Source organism: Trichomycterus rosablanca, chromosome 4 (genome assembly GCF_030014385.1).
Source record: "Trichomycterus rosablanca isolate fTriRos1 chromosome 4, fTriRos1.hap1, whole genome shotgun sequence".
Taxonomy (NCBI): Eukaryota; Metazoa; Chordata; class Actinopteri; order Siluriformes; family Trichomycteridae; genus Trichomycterus; species Trichomycterus rosablanca.
The window spans coordinates 6,477,402-6,504,996 of NC_085991.1; the positions used below are offsets into that span (position 1 = coordinate 6,477,402).

The window sequence follows — 27,595 nt, forward strand, 5'->3', positions numbered from 1 at the left end:
GTTTTTGTCACACTTGCTGTTTTCAATACAAACTTTTCAGAAGTGTGGTGTGTACACAGATGAGCCACAACATTAGGACCGCCCACCTAACATGCCTTCAAATTATGTTGCGTGGTTGGACCTACAGTGCATCCTGGTGTCAACTCCACTGATAAATGATTCTCATGCGCCCAGTCCACTTTCTTCCATTGCTTCGATGTCCACTTTTGATGACTTTTAAACCACAGTAGCTTTTTTGTTGGTCTGTACGTTATTGACACCAATAAATATTGGCCACCCAACAACTTGTCAGTGGTTCTTGGCTCATCCTTCCTCGAACCGCTGTCTGTGAGTACTCAGCATGGCTGCCTGTGAGCACCCCTTGCTGTTTTGATGACTTTGACCCAGTCATCTGGTCAACAAATTGGACCTCATTTAATCACTAAGGTTTTTATGCTGTTCATATTTGCTGCATTCAACATGTGAACTACATGGATCTACCATCAGCTTGACCTTTAATATTTAATAAGAGGGTGATCTTAATGTTTTGGGTCATCAGTATAGAGTCAATTTACCACGCAGTTATTCTGTCTAAATCAATGCCAGGGTCAACGTGCTGACAGTGTCCCAGTTACTCCTAGAATGATTCATGGATAATTACTGAGTCAGCTTAGGTGTAAACAAAAGCAGGTACATTACCAGGCAACAGTAACACCAAATCAGAGTAACGAAAAACATAGACACAACAAAGACGCACCAGGAAAAAGTTCACCTTATTGTGTGAACCAGTAAAACCAGTAAAGCTAACCCTGCATTTTTTAGGGTGTGAATGCACCATCTTGTTTACTTTCTGAGGACTGTATAATATATTTCTGTGTCAGCTGCATGCCTACTTCACCTGAGTTTTAATATCCAGATTTTTATTCAAAGGGGTAAGAGTCTCTGTAAATTTACCAACCAGCAACGGTGGCAGAATTCTTATTATGTTGGCTGCATGCTTCAATAATAATTGGACTAATAAGTTGAGGAACTAGAAGGTTCTATTATTGTATCTCCTACTGAGCTTGGTATGCTTGAAGAATTAGAAGGAATAAAAAGACCCTAATTCCTTTATTCTCTAAACCCCAACTCGTCTGCTATTGTGATGTTACCGTACGTGCCACTGATGTACCATTTTTGGAAGTGTGAGAACAGGAAACTCAATAAAAAAATATCAAACAAAATAGTCGGACGAGTTACTAATCACTGGTTTAATTTCAAATCCCACTTCATCCTCTTCAGGGTGTTGGCAAGTCTGGCTTCACCTAAAACACTCAGCTCATTCTGTTCAGGGTGTTGGCGAGATTGGCACAACCTGAAAACACTCGGCTCAAGGCAGAAATACAAACTCAGACAGGTCGTCAATCTACCTCAGACCACCACACACACTTACTTAATACTATAAATACTCTAAACAAACAAAATAGTGTTAAGACACTAAATACTCAAAATACTGCAAATACTTAAAATGCTCTAAACTCACTAATTACTGTAAATACACAAAATACCCTAAATAATCAAAGTCATTTTTCTAAGTACTCAAAACACAGTGGATACTCTAAATACTCAAAACATAATAAATACTCATCCTGTTCAGGCTGGTGGCGAGTGTGGCACCACCTGAAAACACTCGACCCAAGGAATACAACCCAGATAGTTCATCAATCTATCTCAGACCACTACACTCACTCACTCAATACTCTAAATACTGTAAATCCTCAAAATACAATTAATACTCCAAATACTAAATACTCAAAAGTGTAAATCCTCAAAATACACAAAATGCTGTAAATACTCTAAATACTATGAGTACTTAAAACACTGTAAATACAGTAAATATTCCAAATAGTTAAAATAAAGTAAATACTCTAAACACTAAATGCTGTAACTTCTCCAAATACTCTGAATACTCTACTACAGACTGCACATGTATTGTGTTCAGTGTGCCCGTGTGTAGTTCTCTGGGAAACATATGTTCTGCTTGAAGGCAGCAGCCTTTCAGATGTCTCCAGTCACAATCCTCCAAGGCATAGAGCTGCCAGCAGATGGTGCACTCATGTTCTCTCACTCGCTGTTTATACTCATCTGTTTCTCTCGTACCCTCAATTTCTCTCTTCATTCATGTGCTGTGAGCAAAATGTTTCAGCCTGTTCTATTCTCTACTTCTATTTAGTCTATTATAAATAGTATTAAGCATCTCAGCGGTGCTATCAGCTGGCCAGGTGTCTACACAGACATGATTGACTGTGTCTGAGAAAGATGAATTGGCACCGTGTCCATCCATCCATCCATGGCTTTCGTGTCTGGTTACAGGGACGTCCCGGCTGTATTTTGTAAACAGTGCCATGTACGCTTTGCGTAAAACTTGACACTCTGATCTGAGCTTCATGTTTCTGGTAGCATTAAAACTGTGTGGGCGGCACGGTGGCAAGGTCCTGGGTTTCATTCCCAGTTGGAGTGGTCCGGGTCCCTACTGTATAGACTTTGCATGTTCTTCCTGGTTTCTTCCAACAGTCCAAAGACATGCAGTCAGGCTAACTGGAGATACTAAAATTGCCCAGGTTGTGTGTGTGTGTTTGCCCTGCGATGGACTTGCAACCTGTCCGAGGTGTTCCCTACCTTACACCCAGTGAATTGTACCCACCATGACCCTGAATAGGATACAGCAGTTGTAAAACAGACAATGACTGATTGACAGCTGTGCAAAATCCAGCAAACTGAAAAATGGGTGAAGAATTTGAAAGTGCTCAGGTGGCATAGCGGTGAATTACTACTGCTGGGATCCAGGGTTTGAATTCCCAGTGGTGCTATCAGCCAGTCGTCACCCAGCGCCCCCTTGCAAAATGACTATTAAGTAAAAAGAAAACACAGCTGATAATTAAATTATATCATCTGATGCATGAAACTATACTATATTGTGAAACGTATGTACACAACATTCCAAACCACTGAGTTTAGGCATTTAAGGTTTTGCTTTATGACCGGTTTGAGGAAGGCCTTACTTGTTCCAGCATGCCCCTGTGCACAAAGCAAGGCTCATAAGACTTGATTTGACGAGTTTGCAGATCCCTGACCTCAATCCTATTGAACATTATTGGGATGAATTGGAATGTCATTTGCAAACCAGACCTTTTCATTCAACATTATTGCTTGGCTTGACCTCATTGACAGTCTCAATCCAAAATCTTGTGGAAAGCTTTCCAGCAGAGTTGAGCAGAGTCTCTGTCTCTGCACACAGAACACACGCTTTTCAAAGCCGATGTTTCCGTGAAATGATTGAGATTTTATGATAAAGTGAAGTGTTGCGCTTAAGTGTGTGCGCGTGTAGGGCAGGTGAACAGCTTGCGCCGGCTCCGGGCTCCGCAGGCTTCCTTCCCGCATCACTAAGCAGCTACGCTCACTGAGCAATTAATTAAATGATGTAGTTAAGCTCACGCGGTGCGTCGCTGCAGCTAGACCTGGCTGTCTGGGTCGATCAGCGCTGACGCTTTTTTTCAGTCTACAGTTCTTCAGGAAACTATATTTACAAGCCGATTACATGAAGAACTACCTTGCCTGTCTATGAAACTGTCTGGAATTGCGACTTCCAAGAAGTCATGAGGTCTCAGGGTTCAAATCTAGTGCTGTAGTCTTATCCACCTGACCCGACAGTGCACTAGCCAACTACCTCTGGGATCCAGGGTTCAAATCCCCAGTGGCGGTAACAGGGCTATATCTGAAGAAAAAAGGGTGGACGGTTTGGCCCTGCGATGGATTGGCGTCCTATCCGGAGCGTGTTATTGCATTGTGCCTAATGGTTCTGTGGGAACAGGACCTGCTGAGACTCTGGCAAGGATAAAGCATTGGTTAAACATGCAAATGACCCTACAGTGACTTCTTTACCCAACTTAGTACCCTTTGGTCATGTCTATGTGTACTTTTTTCAACCTAGTTGCCCTCTGCATGTTATTCATCAAGCCAGTAGCGCTTGTTTTCAGAGGCTGCTGACCAATAAGGACACAGAAATGTGGTCTGCCATTTTTAGGGTGAGAAGCCAAGGCTTTGGGTATTTGACAGATTTGTTATTAATCACTGAACTCATTGTGCTCTGACTGGTTTGTGGATTTGTAATCTTAATAAGGCTATTTCATAACAAAGTACAGTTGCAAGAAAAGCTTGTGAACTGATTTTTTTCAGCTGCTCCCGTATTTAGGGGTCACCACAGTGGATTATTCTGGTCTGCATACCTAACAAGTGTCAACAAGTGCAAATCCCAATAGCTAGCTAGGCTCTTCGGCTTTCCCTGCTCAGATATAGCCGTTCATGTCCGACTGACTGTCCGAATTGTGCACAACATTCCTTGGACGATAGTTTTATTTGCATGCAGCCAACACATGGAACACACCGCAACCCTGAAACTGAGAACAGAGTGGTTTTAAAAAAAGATACCCTGGGTGTTTAGTAGCTAAGTCAGTGTTTAGATCTTAATCCAGGTGAGATGCTGTGGCGTGTGAAAATCAGACAGCATTTTTGGGTCCAAAAGCATTCGCAAAACTCGATGAACTCAGCTGTGTTTTGTGCTGCAGAAAACCAAGCCAGCTGGATGCACTTTATATCCCAGTGAGCTGCTTCACTAAGTCTAAACTGAGACTTTTTTGTTCCCTGTGGGGAGGAAGATGGAAAACACAGCGTTTGAAACATGACCTGTGAGGGTCGTGTGGGGTCAGAAGGACAGGTAAGAGGTCAAGCCTGCGGTGACTGTTAACCTTGCTTAACTGTGGCGTTTGAACAGATGGCTTCAGTCCTTTCCAGAAGCTCCCCTACACACACACAACATATTTTTGTCTAAATCTTCTTGCGATTAGTCAGTTTACCAAATGCAACCATCATTTTTCAGTGCGTAATAAGCTGGTGTTCAGTCTGATAATGAGGAGTCTGGACTTAAATTGAAAAAGACGACAAGATATATTATTTTCTTCACATATTCTAATTATAAAAACATGTTAAGCATGTTACTGCGTGTGTGGCCATCAAGGATGTTTAGATGTCAGAAGTAAGGAGTCACTTTTTCCCTTCTTGTATTGTGGCTACCCCAGCAGGGTGAAAGTTCTCAAAGAGGACAGTTTTCAGCCAGATGTTAGAACTTGCACATACAGATTTAACCCACAGGTTGCCTAAAATACTGTAGATTTTGTTCTTTTAAGTCAAGTAAAGCAATTTATTAAGAATCAAATACACAGATTGGTAAAAGTAATTCTGAGCTCATACACCAACAGCTGTTGCATGGACAAGTCTTCTCCTTTGTCTGTGTGCCGTTGCTTTTCTAATCTTGACTCCGCCTTCCACTGGTATATGTCAAAAAGCTCTCTTACTATACGGTTGAGCAAAAAGTGTTCTTTTTGCATGTACACAGCAGAAATGCAAAGCTTGTGGTTTTCCTGTTTAACTATTCTTCACACTCTGTGCAGTTGGAACATAAGCCAACTGCACACATATACTGTTTTAGTCTCATTTCTCAGAAGGTTTGGTTGTCACCTCCGCCCACACCCAGTGCAATCTACACAAAACTCAGGCACATTACTTTTGTATGTAAGAATACAACTTATAGTAGGGCAGTAATAAAGACACACACAAAATCCACAAGAGCAAGTTACATGTATATAATCAATAATAATCAACAATACGCAATGGCAAAAACTTCAATGGTTTTCTTACATTCTTAGTGCAGTGTTCAAATTCAAGCATAATTTTACAGTCTCTGACAAATTTCACAGAGGTGCACAATCTTCTTCTGGAACAGCGACCAGACTTGGCACATGAGCACCTGAACAAGACAGTTTACGAGTTACCCGCCAGTCATTCACGCTTATATATATAAATAACCAGCAGCGATACGACACAACAAAGTAACCGGCTGTAGTTAATTTGTAATTAGAGGCAGAGCGAACCTTTAGTGACACGTAGTGGGTGGAGTTGGTGACAGGACAAGTTGAGCAAAGTAGGCTTTATGCAAATTAGGGAGTAATTACCACCCTAAAACAATACACTCCATTTTTGGTTCCTAATTCCTACTAGAGATAGAGGAGAAACTTCTTGTTGCTGTGTCAGACTTCCTCAAATATAATGCAGTGATCGCAAAGAACAAACAGTGGGTGTGTTCGAAAAGCTAGGGAGCTGTCTACATAGGCTCTCTACATACGTCATCCTGTGCGCGCTCCCGAGAAGGAGGCTGTTCGGAATCCTAGACGCCTTAATATCCTCACTAGTTAGGTATCTTAATATTTTAATGTTATTTTTACTCAAGAACGAATGAGCATCCGACGCTGCCTTAGTGATCAAGGCAATCCCAGAATTCATTGTGGGTTGGCAGCTCTTCCCTCACAGAAAAATAATTATTTTCAAACGTAAATAAATTATTGCTGATTTTTAACTTGTATAAACTTGTACCGAGTGTTTTTATTTGCAAGTTCGGGCTTGTCAGCAAATGTAACTGTTTTCTGTACATGAATCGAGATGTTATATTGACGTTAGCGTGCTGGCAGTAAGACAGCGAGGCAGCTCCCTAGGTTTTCGAACACACGCAGTTTTCTTGTTATATTGACTGCACAGACAGTGATGAACTACGCAACAAGACGAAAAACTGCTGTCTGTCAGAATGTAGGGTGAAATATTAAAATGTTAAATGATTAGTAACAGCCTATGTGAGGGCATGAAACTAAAAATCAGGATACAATATCATTTTGTTGCTCGGTTGACACAGAGGTCAATACATTAATCCGCCACCTGGATCTGGGTTTGAGTCCCAAGTGGTGCTATTGGCTGGCCGGGCACCTACACAAACTATTATATATTTGGCGTTGTCTAAAGAGGGGCGCTTATAGCCTGTAATAAATTGCCGCTCTGTTTTGCGTCCAATGTTTCCCGGTGGAATCGAACCCGCCGAGACGCCAACAAAGATGTTAATAAATTTAGAATAAAAAAAAAAGCTTTTTATAATAATCTCTTAATGCAAGGCGCAAAGGGGGTGCAGTGTGCTCCTACGCACTCCCACAGCAAGTGAGCCAGACATCAGCAACACAGAGCGCAGCTGTCCAACAGTCCAGCCAAGATTACACACAGCTTCACGGAAAGTCGAGAACCTTCTGCACTTCAGCTGAGGATTGTTTTTACATGATAAGCATTGATTATTTAAGTTTACCAAGCTGTTTAAATAGAAATCAGTCCAAGAGAATGTACCATAATGCCCATATTAAAGCCTTAATGCTCTTGATTTTGTAAAAAGAAATGTTATAGTGGGTTGCTGTCTTTTTGTATTTTACAATTTTGTGTTTACAAGATGTAACAAAGTTTCCACAAGGGCGCGTTCACGTACAAGTTTTTTTTTTAAACCCTGTATTAAAACACTTTTAAATTACGCTAGCCTACTACCACTGAGATATAGGGTTTGAATCTTAAAGGTGCTATCAGCCGGTGGGAAGGTTTGGGGACAGCTGAACAGGCTAGCCATTAAAAACGCTGGTCCCAAGCCCGGATAAAAATAAAAAAGAAGAGGGTTGCATAAAAACCGTACCAGATCAATAATGCTAACCATAATTTACTTTTATGGCATTTAGCAGATCAAAGACAATACAAGCAATAAAAAGTTAAGGGCCTTGTTTGCCCAACAGCAAAGTTTTGACTACTAGGCCAATACCTTAACCATTAAACTACCACTGCCCCACTGTGGAATGATCAGCAGTCATGACCCCTAATACAGAAGCAGCCTAAAGAAAAAAATGAAACTATTTTTAAGTAATATTTTGCCGCACAGGGTACACCTGGTTCTGCAAAATGACCCTCAGTATGTTGGCTGTAATATGAGCGTGCAAACCATTTATGGGCGCAATAAATACTTCAAACGTAATTATGTCTAATGTAGGAAATGTGTAGCACATTTATTTTTTAATGCTCAGTGGTCCATCTTCTGTTGTTCCTTTACCAATTCATATTTTGCTCTATAAAAATCAGGCTAGCCCAGAACCTCTCAGAGCTGGGTTTAAGTCTTAGTTTAGTTTTTCCTCATCGTTGTTGGTCTCGGTTTGCTCATCAGGGGTTTATAGGGAAAATTTGGTTTCATTGTAGTTACCTCTACTATATGGGCAAAAGTATTTGAACACATGACCAAACTTGAAACTTGTTGGACATTTGATTTGAAAAACAAATGGTATTAAAATAGTGACCTCTATTCTGAGAAGGCATCTCACAAGACTTAAGTCTCGTGACAAGAGTATGTCTCTGGGAATTTGTGCCCATTTAATCAAAAGAGCATTATATCACTGGACACATGTTTGTCAAGTACGCTTTAATTAATGTTCCGGTTTATTCCAAAGCTGTTCAGTGGGCTGAGAACTGTCTAAAGACCTTGCTTTGGTGTCAGAACAGGAAAGGGCCTTCCTTAAAATACTGCTGCAAAGTTGAAAGCATATAATTTCCTTTATATAACCGATTTATTACACCTGAGGTGTAATGTGAATGTTCACTGTCAGCTTGAAATGATATTGAATAATCATTAAATAATATTCTGATTCCAGTCAAGGCTTCAATATGAAAGTTGTGCTTACAAGACTAAAAGACAAGACTTGTCTGTATTTACACGTGTGTTTGGATTTCAGAATGGAGCAGTGCCAGGGGAGCAAGTAAAGAAGGACGAGAACTCTCGGAGAGGAAACTGGGGAAACCAGATCGAATTCGTCCTGACCAGTGTAGGCTATGCAGTGGGACTGGGCAACGTCTGGAGGTTCCCTTATCTCTGCTACAGAAATGGAGGAGGTGACTATTTAATTGACAGGGGGCGTGGGTTACAAAATTATGTGTCAGTCTCTGCACCTCATTAAGTGTTAATTTGGTGGAGGTTCCTGTATTTAATCACAGTCTCTGGCCTCTTTTCTTTTCTCCAAGAGGCCGAGCATGGTCCGGTCCAGTGTTTTGCTGGTGCCCGCAAGAATTTATCTTCTTCAAGCAAATTTAGCCGGTATTGCGGGACTTTTCGGCTGTCCCAACCACACCTCCCTAGACAGGAGAGCTCCACATTGAATTACAAACACGTACGAATCCATACTGGACAGGAGCTGTCCTGCTCTTTCATAACCACTTCCACCTCTTTATTCTTTTTTCTAAGAAAAGTCGCATGCCAGTGGATTGAGCAGCTTTCCCGAATGTGACAACCAGTTTTCTGATTTAACTTCTTTTTAGTCCACTATGTCAGTTACGGGCTGCAGATTCTTCAAATCTTGTAGGTACGTGGCTACACCTTTTGCCTCAGAGGCAAGGCGCAATCTGCCTTGTTACACTTAGGTGTGTTAATATTCCCATAAAAGGGCAGTCTCTGCAGTATTAAGCTCGCCAGTTCTCCTAACACCAATGGCATCCACTGGTCACTCTCACTTTTCAATAGGGCCAAATTAGCTTCAATCGTCTTTCAAACATCTTCAATAGGGTTATAAACATCTAAATTAGAGACTGAAGGTTTAATGAAGATTTCTTCCTGTATTTGTTTCTGGCATATAAAAGTGTACTAAGCATGTTTTTATCTCAACCATTTCTAGTGTCTGAAATACAAGTTAACAGAATTATTATTACATATTAGTTAAAGCAGCCTGATACATTTTGTGTGTCTGTCCTTCAGGTGCCTTCATGTTCCCGTACTTCATCATGTTGGTGTTTTGTGGCATCCCGTTGTTCTTCCTGGAGCTCTCATTTGGCCAGTTCACCTCACTGGGCTGCCTGGGCGTGTGGAAAGTCAGCCCCATGTTTAAAGGTGAGCCAACGATTGATGCACCACTTAGTTATGGAATCTCATAGAATTAAGGACTGTAATTGTTACAAGATGCTACTCAGAAACAGAGCGTCTACCTATGTATGATTACCAAATATGTACATATAAATCTAGTTATGCACATTCTGATCGTTTACAAAAACTGTACCCAATTCGGATAAAGCAGATGTACTGGAAATATCACAGGTGCTGGGGTGGTGCAGCAGTCTATTACGTTAGGCCATAGTGTTATCGGCAGACCAGGCATCTACACAGACATAACTGGCTAGGTTGGTTTGGGGAAGGGGGGTAGGGGTTAAGCCCTGTCTTGTGTTCAATGTCCAACAAGCTTTAAAATTTCATTTCAGTTGCTCGAGTTGGTAGTGGTAAATTACGCTAGCTCACCATCACTGGGATTCTTCGTTCAAATCCCCAGTCAGGTGTCTACAAAGACATGAATGGCTGTGTTTGAGAGGGAGCCGACCAAGGCACTGTGATGGACTGCATCCTTTCTGGGGTGTCATCCTGCATCGTGCACCTAGTTGCACGGCTGGCCGACAGTACCTGCTGAAATCTGAACCTGTATCTTAGTGGTGGAGGGCTAGCATCAACCCGAGCATCCTAATAATAATAGCAATAATAACAGAAGACGGGTTATTTTGCTTAGTGATGAGCAAGTTAAGTAACCCTAATGTTCTCCCTGTAGGTGTCGGCTATGGAATGATGGTGGTCTCAACCTACATTGGAATCTATTACAATGTGGTCATCTGCATTGCCATTTACTACTTCTTCATGTCCATGACCAACCTACTGCCATGGACATACTGCAACAACCCGTGGAACTCCCCTGACTGCAGCGGCGTAGTAAACACACCACGGGCAAACGCCACTATAGCCAACGTCACCACTAGTGTAGTGTCAGGCCTCACTGAGGTTATCAACCGCACCAAGAGGACAAGTCCCAGTGAAGAATACTGGAGGTAAGCATGGCACCAGTGCGCTTCTTAAAACCTTTGCCACATATAGCATAGCAGTTTTTTTATTGCCTTGATATGATTCGATTCGTGTTGCTGTAGTGTTCTGGTAATTAATGTTGCTCTATTTGTTGATGCTCATCTCCATAATCTGTTTAGCATAATCTGCGTAAATTCAGGTTTGAGTTCTCAGAGCAGTGAGATGGGAGAATTCAATTACTCTGTAGAGGTCACAGTCTTTCAGCTGCTTCCGTATTTAGGGGTCACCACATACCTGATCTGGCCAAATTTTACACCAATAAAACCTAAAAAAAAACTAAAATGTCCTCAGATGTCTTCTAAAGGTAAACTGAATCACTTCAAAAAGCTACAAAGCCACGACAAGTGATTCCAATATGAACTTTTTATCTACAGTGCAAACCCGGCATTTTGTAAAACAATGAGAATCAGTTTTTCAAAGCACAGTTGATGTTTGCGCTTTTCTCCTGACATCATACACTGAGCCGTAACATTAAAACCACCTCCTTGTTTCTACACTCACTGTCCATTTTATCAGCTCCACTTACCATATAGAAGCACTTTGTAGTTCTACAATTACTGACTGTAGTCCATCTGTTGCTCTGCATGCTTTTTTTTAGCCTACTTTCACCCTGTTCTTTAATGGTCAGGACCCCCAAATGACCACCACAGAGTAGGTATTATTTAGGTGGTGGATCATTCTCAGCACTGCAGTGACACTGACATGGTGCTGGTGTGTTAGTGTGTGTTGTGCTGGTATGAGTGGATCAGACACAGCAGCGCTGCTGGAGTTTTTAAATACCGTGTCCATTCACTGTCCACTCTATTAGACACTCCTACCTAGTTGGTCCACCTTGTAGATGTAAAGTCAGAGACGATCGCTCATTTATTGCTGCTGTTTGAGTCGGTCATCTTCTAGACGTTCATCAGTGGTCACAGGACGCTGTTGGCTGGATATTTTTGGTTGGTGGACTATTTTCAGTCCAGCAGTACCAGTGAGGTGTTTAAAAACTCCAGCAGCGCTGCTGTGTTTTATCCACTCATACCAGCGCAACACACACTAACACACCACCACCATGTCAGTGTCACTGCAGTGCTGAGAGTGATCCACCACCTAAATAATACCTGCTCTGTAGTGGTCCTGTGGGGGTCCTGACCATTGAAGAACAGGGTGAAAGGGGGCTAACAAAGCATGCAGAGAAACAGATGGACTACAGTCAGTAATTGTAGAACTACAAAGTTCTTCTATATGGTAAGTGGAGCTGATAAAATGGACAGTGAGTGTAAAAACAAGGAGGTGGTTTTTACAATTAGTTTCATTGGCGGTGCTTTGAAAAGGTCATCGGCAACCTGTGCCATAGTTCATTCGGATTTAACTTTCAGCTCAGCAGCAAGCAACAAAAACCCAACCTCAAAGCATTAAGTGTGTGCAGTGTTCAAGGGCGTGATGCTCAAGGTAGCGCACTGTCACTTCATAGAAAACAAAGGCACAGCCAACGCAAAAAAGGGTATCAAGTGCACGCAGCCTGATGTAAATGATCAAGATCGATAAACTCACCAGACAGAGTTAACATTTTGTTAAGAAATCATTTTAAATGCAGCCATTGTTGCCAAAAAAACGCTGGCTTAGATCATCTTGTCACTGATGTAAATCACCAGTGTGAGCGGTCCTGATAAAAACTTCTACTACTACTCCCCCTTGTGGAGAGATACTAATCTGCTAAATGCCACAAGAGACAGGCGGTTCATTTCATACCAAAGCAAACGCTGAAATGGCAGTGGTAGGTGAGTGGTTATCAGTCAGGTGGTTGTGGGTTTGAAGCCCAGCACTGTACAATAGCTAAGTCTGAGATATTTAACTGTACTGTAAACACTTTAACCGCTGCAATTTTCTGGATAGGTTAACATGCTTTCATTAAAGGTTCTTTTCCAATGGGGGGAAAAAGTTGGAAATGATTGTTTCTGCATTTGTATGTTATGGGAATGCTGGATTAATCTTAGATTTGGAGCAAGAAGGCATAAACATGTGCGTATTTTTGATTCCTTTATATAACCAGCCTCCTGCTGAGAAATTGGTGACAATGCAACATCATTTTTGTTGGTTGGTCTCTGTGTATGGTGTGTGTGTGTGTATATATACACACACACACACACACACAAACACACATCAGTACGCCTTCTTCCTCCGCCAGCGAGTAGAGAATGACAGGCTTTGACAGCGAGGCGTATGTACCCCGTGTTAAATGACTTTGTAAATTGTTCGTGCCTAGCTCTTCTTGATGTTTGTCACTGCAGCGTGAAAGGCGTTTTTGTTGCTGCCGTTCTTCGCCTCAAGCCACTCATTGTGAGGGCAAAAGTTGTTTGGATTGAGCCGTGGTCTTGAAATATTGGATTGTTTTTGTGTGCCACGAAGTTCAGCTGTTACTGCTAGCCCAAACACACCGATCAGAGTGACAGAGTCCTCTCTTAGTGATTTTTAAATGCTAACATATGGCACAAAAAGTCCTCATATGGAGAGAAATTTGATTGTCGTTTCAATCACTCAATGCCCTGTAGTCTTTTTATTCTGAATGTGTTGTTTTTGTACAAGGATAAAGAACAGCTTATGTGTAAGCTGTCTTTTTTGTTTAATTACTCACACTTTGTTAACAGTCACAGTCACACACATATAATATGGCCAAAAGTATTTGGACACCTGACCATGAGCTTGTTGGACATCCCATTTCAAAAAGAAATAGTGACCTCTATGTGTTCAGCTTAAGCTTGCACCCCTGCCCTTTATGGACTTAAATGCCTCCAAATTCCTTGAACTGTTTAATGATTATGCACTGTAGAGGGGAAAATATGCAAATCTCATTCTCATTTTTCTTTGAGGAACATTCTCTTATGAGAAGGCTTCTCACAAGAATTACAAGTATGTTTGTGGGAATTTGTGCCCATATAGTCAAAAGAGACACATGAATTTAATAATTACAAGAGGTGTCACATTACTTTTGTCTCAGTGTTTTTGCAAAACAGTAGATGGTGGGAAGTAAAACTCATTCACATTATTTTTCATGAGGACCAAGCACAATCAAATCATTATTTATTATTATTTTCATGTTTTACCACCTGGTTAAGCCCCCCCCCCCCCCCCCCCCCCCCCCGCTTTATCTATACGACAGCCTCCTTCCTCCCTCTAGACAAGTCATGTCTGTATGTAGACGCCCGGCTGACCGATAGCACAGCTATGGATTCGGACCCTGGATCCCAGCGATAGTGGGCTAGAGTAATTTATCACCCGAGTGCCCATTATTATTCATAATTAATGGTTTGATGCATCTGGTTTGATGCAGTGATAATTAAATGCAAAATAAAAAAAAAAGTTTACAATTATACAAAATTATTATGAAAAATACATTTATATTATACATAACTTAAGATCGTTTTGCTTTATTTGCTTTCCAAATGTAGAATTAAGTGCACCACAACATCAGGGAATGTTCTTTGAGAAATCAAAGATCAAAATTTTTTGAGGAATTCCATATGCTTCAGCTACATACATTTGCTTTCCTCAGTTTGTCTCCCTTTTTCTCATTCATTCAGGAATTACGTACTGAATATCTCAGATGGCATAGGGGACTTTGGCGAGGTGCGCCTCCCTATCCTGGGCTGCCTGGCTATCTCCTGGGTGGTGGTGTTCCTTTGTCTCATCCGTGGGGTGAAGTCCTCAGGCAAGGTGAGCCAGAGCATCCGCCATCTGTTCACCAACCTAGAGTGGCAACTCTTCTAGATTTAAAATTATTAACTGTTTCTACAACGTTTGGCTTTTTTGGAGTTCAGCTGCACTTTTGACAGAATGACGGCTTTGATGTACTAATAATGATGTCACATGCGTCTCAGGTGGTGTACTTCACAGCAACTTTCCCTTACGTGGTGCTGACCATTCTGTTCATACGAGGAATCACATTAGAAGGTGCTGTCAGCGGAATCAAATACTACCTCACCCCACAGTGGGAGAAAATCCTGGATGCCAAGGTCAGTAAGCCAGATATTTAGAATACATTTAATTCAGGTGAAAAGTAGAAATGTGGTTAGTTGGTTCTTGGGTGAGACAGTGGGAATGTGTGTGTGTTTTGTAGGTGTGGGGTGATGCTGCCTCTCAGATTTTCTACTCTCTGGGTTGTGCCTGGGGTGGTCTCATCACCATGGCGTCCTATAATAAATTCCACAACAACTGTTTCAGGTACTGAACTTGGCATTATTTACACTCTGTTTTAGTACTGTTAAGGCTGGAATTTGTAATTAATTTACTCCTAATAAATGTTAGAGGTTGTGATTTATGTCTGATTTGTAATTGCAGCTTTACATTTTTTTTAAATTAAAACCAAATTGTTTGTTTATTAGGGTTTTAACGTCATGTTTTACACTTTTGGTTACATTAATGACAGGAACGGTAGTTACTCATTACACAAGGTCCATCAGTTCACAAGGTTATATCGAACACAGTCATGGACAATTTTGTGTCTCCAATTCACCTCACTTGCACGTCTTTGGGCTGTGGGAGAAAACCGGAGCACCCGGAGGAAACCCATGCAGACACGGGGAGAACATGCCAACTCCACACAGAAAGGACCCGGACCGCCCCACCTGAGGATTTAACCCAGGATCTTCTTGCTGTGAGGCGACAAAAACCAAATAGTACTTCAAATTAAAATACATAAATTGGAGCACTATATATGAAATAACTTTTTCCCCACAATACTAGGCTCAACTGCATGAACTTATAGGATTATGTGGCAAATTAAAATTACTTTTGGCTTAAGAATTTGCTTGCTAACAGCCATATAAATGCTATTTTGACTAAGTGGGCACAAATTTACTCAACAAACTCATAGAGAGGTGTCCAAATACTTTTGGCCATATTGTGTATATCTTATTTATTTATTTACTTTATTTAGACCCTGAAAAAAATCCCTTACTATTAAGGGTGCCTGGGTCCCAGGGGCCCGGATGCAATCCTCACTTTACTTTTCTGACCTCACACAATTGTCTAACCTTTGGAACATAAAGTGATTAACAGTATGCCATCACTCTGGCTGGCACTTACACACTTTCGTTGTTTTACGGCTTAACAGAGACAGCATCATTATCAGCGTGACGAACTGCGCTACGAGTGTATACGCTGGCTTTGTCATTTTCTCCATTCTGGGCTTCATGGCGCAGCACCTGGGCGTGGACGTGTCCGAGGTGGCTGATCATGGGCCAGGCCTGGCTTTCGTTGCCTACCCAGAAGCCCTGACACTACTGCCTATTTCACCGCTATGGTCTCTTCTCTTTTTCTTCATGCTCATCCTGTTGGGCCTTGGCACACAGGTAAATTGGTCCATGTGATTAAATGGCATTATGACACTGCTCCAAAAAATTAAGGAAACACTCACGAGCACTTACAATGTGTATGGCCTTCACGTGCCAGTATGAAGTCCCAACAACATCTAAGCATGGTCCTGATGAAATGGCGGATGGTGTCTCCTCTAGACTGTATGGTCAATCAGTGGGCTGAGAGCACAAGTCGCACTAGAAGACTTTGGGCCCTCATGGACATGTTTTTGACTAGCAGCCCAGTATAAGGCTCTGGCATTGCTCCTCCTCTGTTCCTCTTTAAACAAAGTAGCAAATGCCGGTCTTGCTGCAGGGTAAGATGCCCTTCTTCAGCCCTGTCTAGCTCTCCTCTTGTAATGGCCCTCATCCTGGGAGCTCCTGCATTCTCCTGTGCTGTGTGACGACACTGTGCCACCCTGGAGGAGCTGGACTACCTGTGCAGCCTAAAATGGTACTGCCTCAGTAACAAGGACACTAGCAAAGTACAAATCCAGAGAAGAATCTGTCAGGAATCATAAGGAGGAGTAATTATTTATGGCCACGACAAGCAAGACCTCTTTCCTTTTTGGGTGGTTGTCTTGCTGTTGCCTCTCCAGTGTGCCTGTACACTTTGTGTGGGTGTCATACTGTGCTAATTAAGTGTCCCTTCATTTTTTTAACAGTGTATTTTATAACTACCAGCTTTATACTAGCCTGATAATCTAATAAAGTACGTGCATGTTTTTAAAAATTGTTTTTCAATTGCCCAAATTTGTGCAGTTCTGTCTCTTGGAGACACTCGTCACAGCCGTAGTGGACGAGATCGGCACAGACTGGATTATCCGAAACAAGACGGTGATAACGCTTGGAGTTGCCGTCCTCGGATTTCTCTTGGGAGTGCCACTGACCACCCGGGTGAGTTGTGCACTTTTGACACACTCGAGCTCTATGTATCGTGCTGTTTCTCATGTGTTGCCCCCTTGTGGTTGCAGGCGGGAATATACTGGCTGCTGCTGATGGATAACTACGCTGCCAGTTTCTCACTGGTCATTATCTCCTGCATTATGTGCATTTGCATCATGTATGTTTACGGTAAGTCAGTAACCACGATCATTACTGCTGTTTAGTTGGCTGTAAACGGAGGCATGCTTGTAAGCTATCGTTGTACTTACAGGACACAGGAACTACTTTAAGGATGTAGAGATGATGTTGGGCTTCCCTCCTCCATTGTTCTTCAGGGTTTGCTGGAGGTTCATCTCTCCCTTCATCATCACAGTGAGTGTGTTATTTTAGACCAAACGTGTCTCTTGGGATGACTTAAATGTTTACACAAAACTCCTCTATGTACATATAAGTCATTAATAACTGTTTAACCACCAATTTATCCCGGGCAGGATCAGTCACTCTCACTGTCTCTCTCTGTATATACAGTGTATCCTGATCTTCACAGTGATCCAGTATAAACCCATCACTTACAACGACTATGTGTATCCAGACTGGTCACTTGTCATCGGCTTCTGTATGGCCTTGTCCTCCGTGATCTGCATTCCTATTTATGCTCTTTTCAAAATTGCCATGTCTGATGGATCCACATTTTTAGAGGTAAGACTTTTGTTTGTTCTGTAAATCCCAATTTATTTACGGCTGGCAGCTTAGTTAAAGAACTTCCAAAAAGGAATGGTAGCTGGACAAAAATATTAGCTAATTTCGTTAATATTTTTCTGAATATGACAAATAGCAATAAGTAGAGGCGGGAAAACTATGGCATGAAGCTTGTGTGGCTCTAAAGTCTAAACTTTTCTGTGTAAAAGGATGTCTTTGCAGAAGTCACATTGGATACGAACTTGTGTGGTGTGGTAAGATAGATATAAATCAACTACAGGCTACTTTAGTCCACTTTCTCTCAGCTCTCCTAAATGTCTTCTGTTGCTGCAGAGTTCATCTACACAAAGCTTAAAAGCAGAGTAGAAATGTTTTCCTAGTTTGAGGACAAAGATGGTCAGTTGATGTTGACTGCTACTCATACATATTCACTTATGTATTAAGTAGGAGGGTAGAAAGCATGTCTGGGTGTGGTAAGGAGGTTAACAAGGAATGAAGATTCAGGTGAGTGGAAAAAGCATGTGTCCTGTTTGCAACACAATGGGCAGGGAGATCAAGGGAAAAAAGACAAGGATGGTCAGAGAGAAGTAGTGGTGTAACATCGAGGTCAAAAGATGTGGATAGCTGGCTGAAGACTAGGTTTATATAATTGCTGACTTAGCTTGTACTGGGGAAAATTAAAGTCTCCAATAGGAATGAGAGGAGTCCCATGTGTAGAAAAGAGCCTCAGAGGAATGTCCGGCTCTAAAATCTACAAGGAAGACTGGCCTACATAATACAACAATATAAAAGGTTATGATGTAACAGTAACAGCATATGGACTTCAAATTGAGATGTTCCATTTCGTGGACAAAAGCTAGGCTTAGGTAAGAGTTGCCTTACCTCACCAGTTTGGGATTGTGACAAAGGGTGAATGTGTGTCCATAAGCAGTGTAAGTAGAATTCTATAAATGTGATTCAACTCAACCCTCACCCCTCTTAGCAGTCATATGGAAAGCCGTACATGATGCTCCCATCTTTACCCGTCTATTTTGTGTTTTAGGGAAAATATGCACACAATGCGCTAAATGCCAAATCTATTTTCATTTCATCTAATCAGAGTACATTGTTTCAAAAGTGCTTGTCTGGACGCCCTTCTTTTCGGCAGAGGAGTGTGTGTAAAAACTCAGACGAACGCGGTACAGTTAATTGCTTATTGTTCACAGTGCAACTGTTGAGCCCACTGTTTTCAGGTGACCGCTGACATTTCTTATCTTTAGTCTGAGAACAAAGTACATGGGGAGATCTGTGGTACACTAGATCACACACTAGATGATCTATGGTTCCATGATTATTGTAGATTAAAAAACAGGCACGACTAAAATGTTTGATGTGTAGCTTTTTTCCTTTTACATATTACAAAAATATTGTCCCTCCAAATAGTGGCTAACACATTTCTATACAGTTTCTAGATATTATTTTCAGTAGATTTGTTTTACACACTTTATTGGGTGTATACTTTTTGTTTAGGTTTTATAAGAACAAGTCAGAACATTAAAGTAAAGTACTTAAATTTAAAGTAAATGTTTGCACTTGAAGTATACTGAATAAAAACAAGTGATTAAATACTTGGAACGCTCCCACCTCACACAATCACCACTTTAAATGCAGGCAATGTAAAATGCGACTTTTGAATGTGCGTGCTTATCTATACCTCACGCTGCACATTCAAAATGGCTTTGTTTTTATGCTCAGTCAGCCTGAATGGCAGAAGAACGGCACTCATCTCAAAAACTTGATAAGCGTTTACCATGAGGCAGGAAAGACAGTCATTACATAATCTCATTTTTATCTCTCTTTGCTGTAGCGGTTGAAGAACTCGCTACGGCCGCATCCTAGCTGGGGTCCAGCACTGCAGGAGCATCGCAAGGGCCGCTATGCAACCACTGGGCCTGAATCTGTGGAGGTACATCCACTGAAAGATGAGATGAAAGAAGAGAGGAAGGAGAAAGATTCAGATAAAGAGAAGGAAGAGATGAGTCTCACCACGAAAGGCAGTAACGGCTCTATGCGCAACCCAACGCCCAGCGCATAATTGCGAGGCCACACATGCTGAACCTTTATTTACATATTGTAAGGGCATTATTGCTTCTAACCTCTAGAGAAAATTGGTTATCCTTCGAAACCCCTCTTCTGTTTAATTTAATAATGGTTTTTGTAAGTACAAACAATGTTCATATGCATTCGCAAGAAGTATTTTATGCATCCCTGCCATGTGTATATATGTAGTGCATCGTGGAATATATTGGTTTAACTCCCGTGTAATATTGAGATGTGACTACGGTTGGTGCAGCAGTAGGATTCAGCTTCTTGTGTGTACAGCAGTGACAGTGCTGATCAGGTTAAAAGATGAAGACCAAATATCCCAACAGCTTCTAGCATCATAAAATTTTATTTTCGGGTTTTATATTCTGACCCATTGCAGCACCCCATTAGGGTTGTATTTGCTGATTTAAACAGTTCCAATTTTTGTAGTATTAAAGGATATTTTGCCTTCAGCTTTTAGAAGTGTCTGAAGAAAACTTTCCTGATTTAACCACGTTCCAATTCCATGAATTCCCAAACCCATTCTCAGGGTTGTGCACAGCTTGTGATTACGCTAACATTAGAGTTTTAACTTGAGAGAATTCTTTCACTCTAACCCAGGGGTGCCAAAATCAGCTGCTGAAGGGTCGCAGTCCCACTAATATTAGTTTTTCCTTTTCTAACAGATCAAAATCAGCTTGTAAAGCATTGCTGATGAGCCGAGGGGTTGAAAGAGGTGTGTTAACTGAGGTCAAATCGATACTCAGTGCAGTATTGTGCCTCTAGAACTGGAGTCTGAAAGTATTGCTTTAACCAGTCTTCCATTTGAACCTACAATGCAAAAGGTGCATGAAAGGAGCATTTAATTGATGGCGAGTGTGGCATTGCCATAGCCTCAGTACTGTAGCTCACACACATATAGCCTCTCATATGGAAATAAAATCACATGCAGAAACAGGGCTGTCATGGTAACTGGAATACTTTAAAACCTGATATGTATCTGATACATTTATTGATTTTTCTTTTTCGTTTTATAGCCATTTAAATCAAGACTTATTTTTAATATACGTTTGCCTGGGTAAGCATTATGATTCAACACGAACCAGATTTGAAATGCAAAATAAAAAAAGCAATTTTACCAGTCAAGTCTAGTACAACTGGTGGCTAAATAGTGGGTTGGGTCAAACTAATTAAAACTGTAAGCAAGATGCTTACTAATAAATGACATCACTTTTACTGACCATCGAAAAGATTGATATTGGGATACTGCTGATTTTTCTTTTAGCCGAAACCATGACGGCCCTACGCACAAACCTTTATTTTTGGGACGCTGATGGAGCATGTATTGTTTTTAGTGTTTGTGTTTACATTGTTTTTATTTCATTTAGACCTTGCCACAGTGGTCAAGGCATTGAGAGCTACTGTAAGGTGGTTTTGAAGAGAGAAGGCTGTTGTTCTGATTACTGACCTTACTGTATAGTGATTATGTAAACTGTTTATTGTCTAGGATAGAGGTTTACTAATTAATTGTTGTATAGTATGATTGTAACTCATAGATGAGAATAACCTTTTCACTGTCTATGAATTATTTTGAGGTGGAATTGTCATTGTTATAGTGTATCTGTGTACAGACAAATGATGTTCATACATTAATCAGCATCCTGGGAACACTGAATATTGCTAGATATTGCAGAAGAAAAGCAGTGGTCTAGCAGTGTAGCTGCTACAAATGCATTTTTAATGCAATTTAAGATACTCATGGGGTTTTGTGTTTTTTTTCTGAACATTATGTTACATGTTCCATTTGCCATTTAAGTTTTGCTTTTTTGTTTTCTTGGTAATGGAAATATTTCATTTAATGGGAGTATGATAGCAGTCTGGATGTATAAAACCCAAGGTACATCTTAAACAGCAACAGCAATAAAAATGAAGAAATTAAAAGGACTCACCAAGAAAGAAATAAGCACAAGCAAATGAAATACAATGATGAAATGCACACAGCACGGCAACGTGCATCCTGCAGTTTGTAGTCAGCTTGGTTGGGTATGTGCTGATTCTCAGTTTTACTTTATCTTCTGGTAAAACCTTTTTTATTATGTGTCTCACAGTACTGCAAAGGTCAAATATTAGTGCCAATTTACTAATCATATATTTCATTGCTTGTCCCTAGTTTTTTTTCTGAAACCTGTAGTTAATTTCAAATTTAATCTATAAATTAGAGAGAATAAACTACGTTGTAGACCTACAAATAATATTCTGATGGTTTCATACTCGGAAGACGGGGCAAGACAAGCCAAGATATAAAATGGAGTATCAGCACATGTCCACTTTCAGCCCATTTAAATACCAATAATAATACTTTTGACTAAGCACAACACTGATTCATAAAATTCTAGTCAAAACATGTTACTTGTATTACCAGCCTGTGTTGTGCACCTTCCTTTTTATTAGTAATTGCAGATCATTCATAATTAATAGATGTGTTTAAGAATCAAGCTCATGCCGTTGCACCATGTACATGTCTTGTTCTCTCTCACTGCTTCGTTTCCATTAATGTACTGAGCAGTATTGTAAAATAATAAGTGGACTGTTGTGCATGTGGTATGATTATCGGACTGGGAAAACTGGTAGCTAGAGGTTCGTTCTGTAGCAGAAAGAACCTCGATGTTTTTTATTTTTGGTTTACTTTTTTTTGTAGCTGGTGATACTTGTGTACTTTGTTCTGTGTAATTAGAATCTAATAAGTCTATACTTAGTACAGAGTAAATGCAGTTTAGCTGTCATTCTAATTATTCTGTAACTGCTGTCATTTAACAGTCTGCCTTTGTAAGAGAGTCGTTTTTGTCTGTATTATTTTCATAGTACTAAAACTGTATTACATTTACACTGTATTTTTCTATCTATATAAAGTGACACTAGATGTATTTTCTCAAGCCGAACTGTCAGAGGTGTTGTTAAACTAATGCTATGGACTCAAACTTATAACACAGCCGAACCATTTTCCTAGTGCTCAGTGCAGGTCCTTATAGCTGGAAAGAATTTTTACCTTGTTTACATCAAATCCATTATGTATCCTTTCAGAGAATGTGAAATTTCTCTATACCATTATCATTAATGCTAGTACTTTATAAAATAAAATAATTTATAAAATAATTCCAATAGTACGCCTTGTTGAAATCACATTTGAATATAAAAAGGTAGCTTGTAATAATATTAGCTAGCAGCTATTAGATAGCATGTCATTAGCCAAGTGGCACTTTGCTAGAACTGTCACTGTGTTTTAAATCCGTTCTTACAATTGTATAAAATAAAAGTTATAAAAACTACTAAATAACTTACTGTATTTTAAAATTGCAGTGGAAACATTACCGGTTGATTTATGTGTTTTTCAGATACGAACATGGACATGCAAGGAATCTGTTTAAGATTTGCTTTTTGGAAAATCCTAGTGTGTCCAAATAAGAAATGAATACTAGTTTTACACTATTTTACCTTTTCTACTACATTACAGTAGTAGACCCTACTGGTGCATCGGGCTAGTTTTATTCATTCATTTGGCACCATCATCTAGAAAAGGGACTGGGGGGGAAGGGGCAGGGGTTGATCCACTTCAAAACAACACTTACTCACCTCACACTTTTAAATAAGAGGTTATTAAGAGCTGGCAACTTAACATCTACACACACAACTGTGCTGCCCACACTAGTTTTAGCATTAAGCTAGACAAGACCTTATCTTAAGCAGCATGATAAAATGATACCAGTGGTGAACTGACAATGTTTAGTGGACTAGTGTTCCATAATTCTTTTATTAAGCATAAAGGAGGTATTCATATATTTATTGTTTTTGCAGAGCCAGGCTGGCTTGTTACCATTCTGCCAGTCACGTTAACAGACGTGGGGAAAAACCTGACTTGCCACTGAAATTCTTCTAACCACTACCCCATGCACCCTCTCCATTTATAGCACAGGAAATGGGATTTTTGTTTTCCATTTCCTATCATTTCCGAAAAGCTAAACGTGCCTGTTTACTATTGGGAAGTGTAGGCACCCAATTACAACTTTGATCTGAATTTGTTAATCTAATAACCACCTTATATTAAACATGAAAGAGTATGCATAAAATGTTTCTGTAAACTCCCAGAGTCCACAGATTTTTGAAATGTAGACGTCAGATTAAAGTATTTTAAAGCATTAACATCTAGCAATAGTTTTGATATTGATTTTTTTTTTTAAACGATTTAACTAAAGCGTCAAGGTCCTATAAAATCCTCACATGGTCAGACTTTTCCCTGCAACAGTGTACACACATACTTCTCGATATTACATTGTCAAATATTGTAGCGATGTGCTTCTGGTTTGAATATACTTTTTATCCATCAGTTTGTCCATGTATTATTCATTTCCACTAAATATCAGAAGGTGTTAATACAGAAGTGTTGTACATTGACATACGTAACTATAACTGTGAATTTCATCTCTTCAGCTACCTGAGACTTTTATTTCTGAACAGAATGCAGCATTGCGTCATTACCGCACTTTACAATGTCACTTTTTGTGATGTCACTACAATCTGGCTTCCTGTGCAGGTTCTGCTTTAAAATGAAAGAGTCTGTCTGTGTCCACTACAGTGGAGATACGATGCGTTTAGGGAGAATAAAGCACAAGGAGGTGAACTCAGACCTTTATCAAACATATCTAACCATGTCTTCTGAACATTAGAGCAAAAATGCATCAAAAATTGTAGTTATGTCAGCTGTGTATCTTAAATTGTTCAATTTCAAATGAAAAAAATAAAGTTTATTTTAAAGATCAGAGATCGTGTAGTGTTTCACTGGTCTTATTACATTGATAAAGGAGATGTTTTGCCTATGGGTTTATTCAAAATTAACTTCGGTCATGCACAAATTACCAGAAGTCCAGGTTCTATGGTCAGATAAGAGAAAAACAAAGCTTCTGGCTCAATGACTCAATGTTGGTTTGACAGGAAGGTTATACAGAAGAAAAAGCCTCATTCTTACTGTTAAGTAAAGTATCTGTAATGTTTTAGAGCATTTTACCCCCTCTAAATACTCTGGCAATGATTTTAAGAATATATATGGACATATATAGGTGTTTAGTATGGGGGTGCAACAACTCCATGTTACCACCCATGGTTTTGAAATGGAATGTCCAATAAGCTTATTGTTTGTGGTCTACTTACTCTGTTAAACTTTGGGAAGTTAAATTAGTTATTTTCTTCTTGTTCAGTTACTGGAGGCCAGTAATATATATATATATATATATATTAGAGATGGACCGATCGGGTCTTTTGGCATCGATTGCGATCTCCGATCTCCTTTCAGGGCAATCGGCCGATAGTCGATTTCGATCGGGGTGGGTGGGGGGGGGGGGGGGGGGGGGATGACATGCAATTTTTAGCGCAAAATCAGCAGTAAATAATAAAGTAGCCAAACAATTATTTTTTTCACCCACAGGAGACATATCTTATTAGTCTAACTGACCACACACACACACACACACACACACACACACACACACAGGTTTAATGTTATCCAGTTTAGTCTGAAAAAAACTTAAAAAGAGCCTCACAGTGAAGATAAACCGAAAGCAACAGCGTGTGTGTGTGTTTCTTTAAAAAAACGCTTTGTTCACAGTGTCGCTTTAAATGATTCTGATTCAGGAGTCGAATGTGACGCGTAAGTTTCTCTCTCCGTTTTTACTGTTATTAATAAATGCTGTGGTTTTAAATAAACACCAGCTACTACAGAACATTTTGTGTGACTTTCTTACATTAAAAAGCTTCATTAAACCGCTATTACCACAGAGCGGTCACCGAGTCAGACTCGTTCCGTCTGTGGAGCTAAAAGTTCTGATTACCCTAAAAGTTTAGCAGATGATCCTGAACTAACGAATTTGGTAATGAATAAACTTTTGCCTCTGATTGGCTCTGTAACGTTTCTGTTCTCATTTACATCAAAAGCAAGAACCACTTACGAGTTACCAAACTGAGTTTGAATAATGTGCTGATAGAATCGGCTCAGATGTGACCGGGTTGTATTATCTTTTTAAAGTAAATATTTCAGTCAGCAAAATTGCATCGTATGTATGATGCACAACGTTAATTCTGTTATTTTAGGTCATGAAGAGCTTTCATGATGGTTTCTGTATGATGGTTGATGAATGGTGATGTGATGGAAGTGATAGCTCAATGGTTAAGGTACTGGACTAGTAAACAGAAGGTTGCCGGTTCAAGCCCCGCCACCACCAAGTTGCCACTGTTGGGTCCCTGAGCAAGACCCTTAACCCTAAATTGCTCATTGTGTTCAGCTCATTGTGTAAGTCGCTTTGGATAAAGGCGTCTGCTAAATGCTGAAAATGTAAATGTAAATGATGGTTCGTGTTTTGTAGCGCAAAGTCTGGATCAATTCACTGAGCTGTTAAGCTTAACATGATCTTTATATATCAAGTGATCGGATCGGCTACATTTGGGAAATATCGTCCGATCGTCGATAGCATACTGTGGCGCCGGCGAGCAGGAAGGATAGCGTCGGGGCCGCAAGTGAGCTGCCTTTGGCAGTTCACTCAGTGGTTTAGGGACAGACACCCATTCATACACACATACATTCATACAACAGACAAACATATAAGCTACTTACCAAGCCCTCACCGCAGCCACCCCACTCCCAACACCAGGATACACGGCCACGGTGAGCTTAGACACCACTGCCGCAAGGCTTTCTGGGTAAAGCCTGTGCCGACGCTACACTGCATATTTTGATTGAAAATCGGCCGATATCGATTTAAAGTCGATCGATCGCCCCATCTCTAATATATATATACAGGTCCTTCTCAAAAAATTTGCATATTGTGATAAAGTTCATTATTTTCCATAATGTAATGATAAAAATTAAACTTTCATATATTTTAGATTCATTGCACACCAACTGAAATATTTCAGGTCTTTTATTGTTTTAATACTGATGATTTTGGCATACAGCTCATGAAAACCCAAAATTCCTATCTCAAAAAATTAGCATATTTCATCCGACCAATAAAAGAAAAGTGTTTTTAATACAAAAAAAGTCAACCTTCAAATAATTATGTTCAGTTATGCACTCAATACTTGGTCGGGAATCCTTTTGCAGAAATGACTGCTTCAATGTGGCGTGGCATGGAGGCAATCAGCCTGTGGCACTGCTGAGGTGTTATGGAGGCCCAGGATGCTTCGATAGCGGCCTTAAGCTCATCCAGAGTGTTGGGTCTTGTGTCTCTCAACTTTCTCTTCACAATATCCCACAGATTCTCTATGGGGTTCAGGTCAGGAGAGTTGGCAGGCCAATTGAGCACAGTAATACCATGGTCAGTCAACCATTCACCAGTGGTTTTGGCACTGTGAGCAGGTGCCAGGTCGTGCTGAAAAATGAAATCTTCATCTCCATAAAGCTTTTCAGCAGATGGAAGCATGAAGTGCTCCAAAATGTCCTGATAGCTAGCTACATTGACCCTGCCCTTGATAAAACACAGTGGACCAACACCAGCAGCTGACATGGCACCCCAGACCATCACTGACTGTGGGTACTTGACACTGGACTTCAGGCATTTTGGCATTTCCTTCTCCCCAGTCTTCCTCCAGACTCTGGCACCTTGATTTCCGAATGACATGCAAAATTTGCTTTCATCCGAAAACAGTACTTTGGACCACTGAGCAACAGTCCAGTGCTGCTTCTCTGGTTCAAAAGTGGCTTGACCTGGGGAATGCGGCACCTGTAGCCCATTTCCTGCACACGCCTGTGCACGGTGGCTCT

At 40.5% G+C, this 27,595-nt stretch overlaps 1 protein-coding gene and 2 long non-coding RNA genes across 5 annotated transcripts in view; 1 reads left to right on the plus strand and 2 right to left on the minus strand.

The window, feature by feature from the left end:
* The window catches only part of slc6a9 (solute carrier family 6 member 9), a 61,857-nt gene extending 37,255 nt beyond the window's left edge, over positions 1–24,602 (plus strand). For all 3 annotated transcript variants that reach the window (XM_062993902.1, XM_062993903.1, XM_062993904.1), the window contains 12 exons: positions 8,649–8,805; positions 9,662–9,793; positions 10,497–10,770; positions 14,368–14,500; positions 14,665–14,799; positions 14,904–15,007; positions 15,900–16,137; positions 16,903–17,037; positions 17,115–17,214; positions 17,297–17,397; positions 17,554–17,724; positions 19,571–24,602. In XM_062993902.1, the coding sequence (XP_062849972.1) occupies positions 8,649–8,805; positions 9,662–9,793; positions 10,497–10,770; positions 14,368–14,500; positions 14,665–14,799; positions 14,904–15,007; positions 15,900–16,137; positions 16,903–17,037; positions 17,115–17,214; positions 17,297–17,397; positions 17,554–17,724; positions 19,571–19,798 (1,908 nt within the window). In that variant the 3' untranslated portion in view covers positions 19,799–24,602. The remainder of the gene's footprint in view (positions 1–8,648; positions 8,806–9,661; positions 9,794–10,496; positions 10,771–14,367; positions 14,501–14,664; positions 14,800–14,903; positions 15,008–15,899; positions 16,138–16,902; positions 17,038–17,114; positions 17,215–17,296; positions 17,398–17,553; positions 17,725–19,570) is intronic.
* LOC134312177 (uncharacterized) overlaps positions 1–27,595 on the minus strand; it is a 121,428-nt gene that overhangs the window by 90,875 nt on the left and 2,958 nt on the right. The window lies entirely within an intron of this gene.
* On the minus strand, positions 14,786–16,573 carry LOC134312176 (uncharacterized). Its single transcript, XR_010011509.1, has 3 exons — positions 16,213–16,573; positions 15,872–16,125; positions 14,786–14,977 (listed from the first exon to the last, which is right to left on the minus strand). It is a non-coding gene; the product is annotated as an uncharacterized LOC134312176 (long non-coding RNA).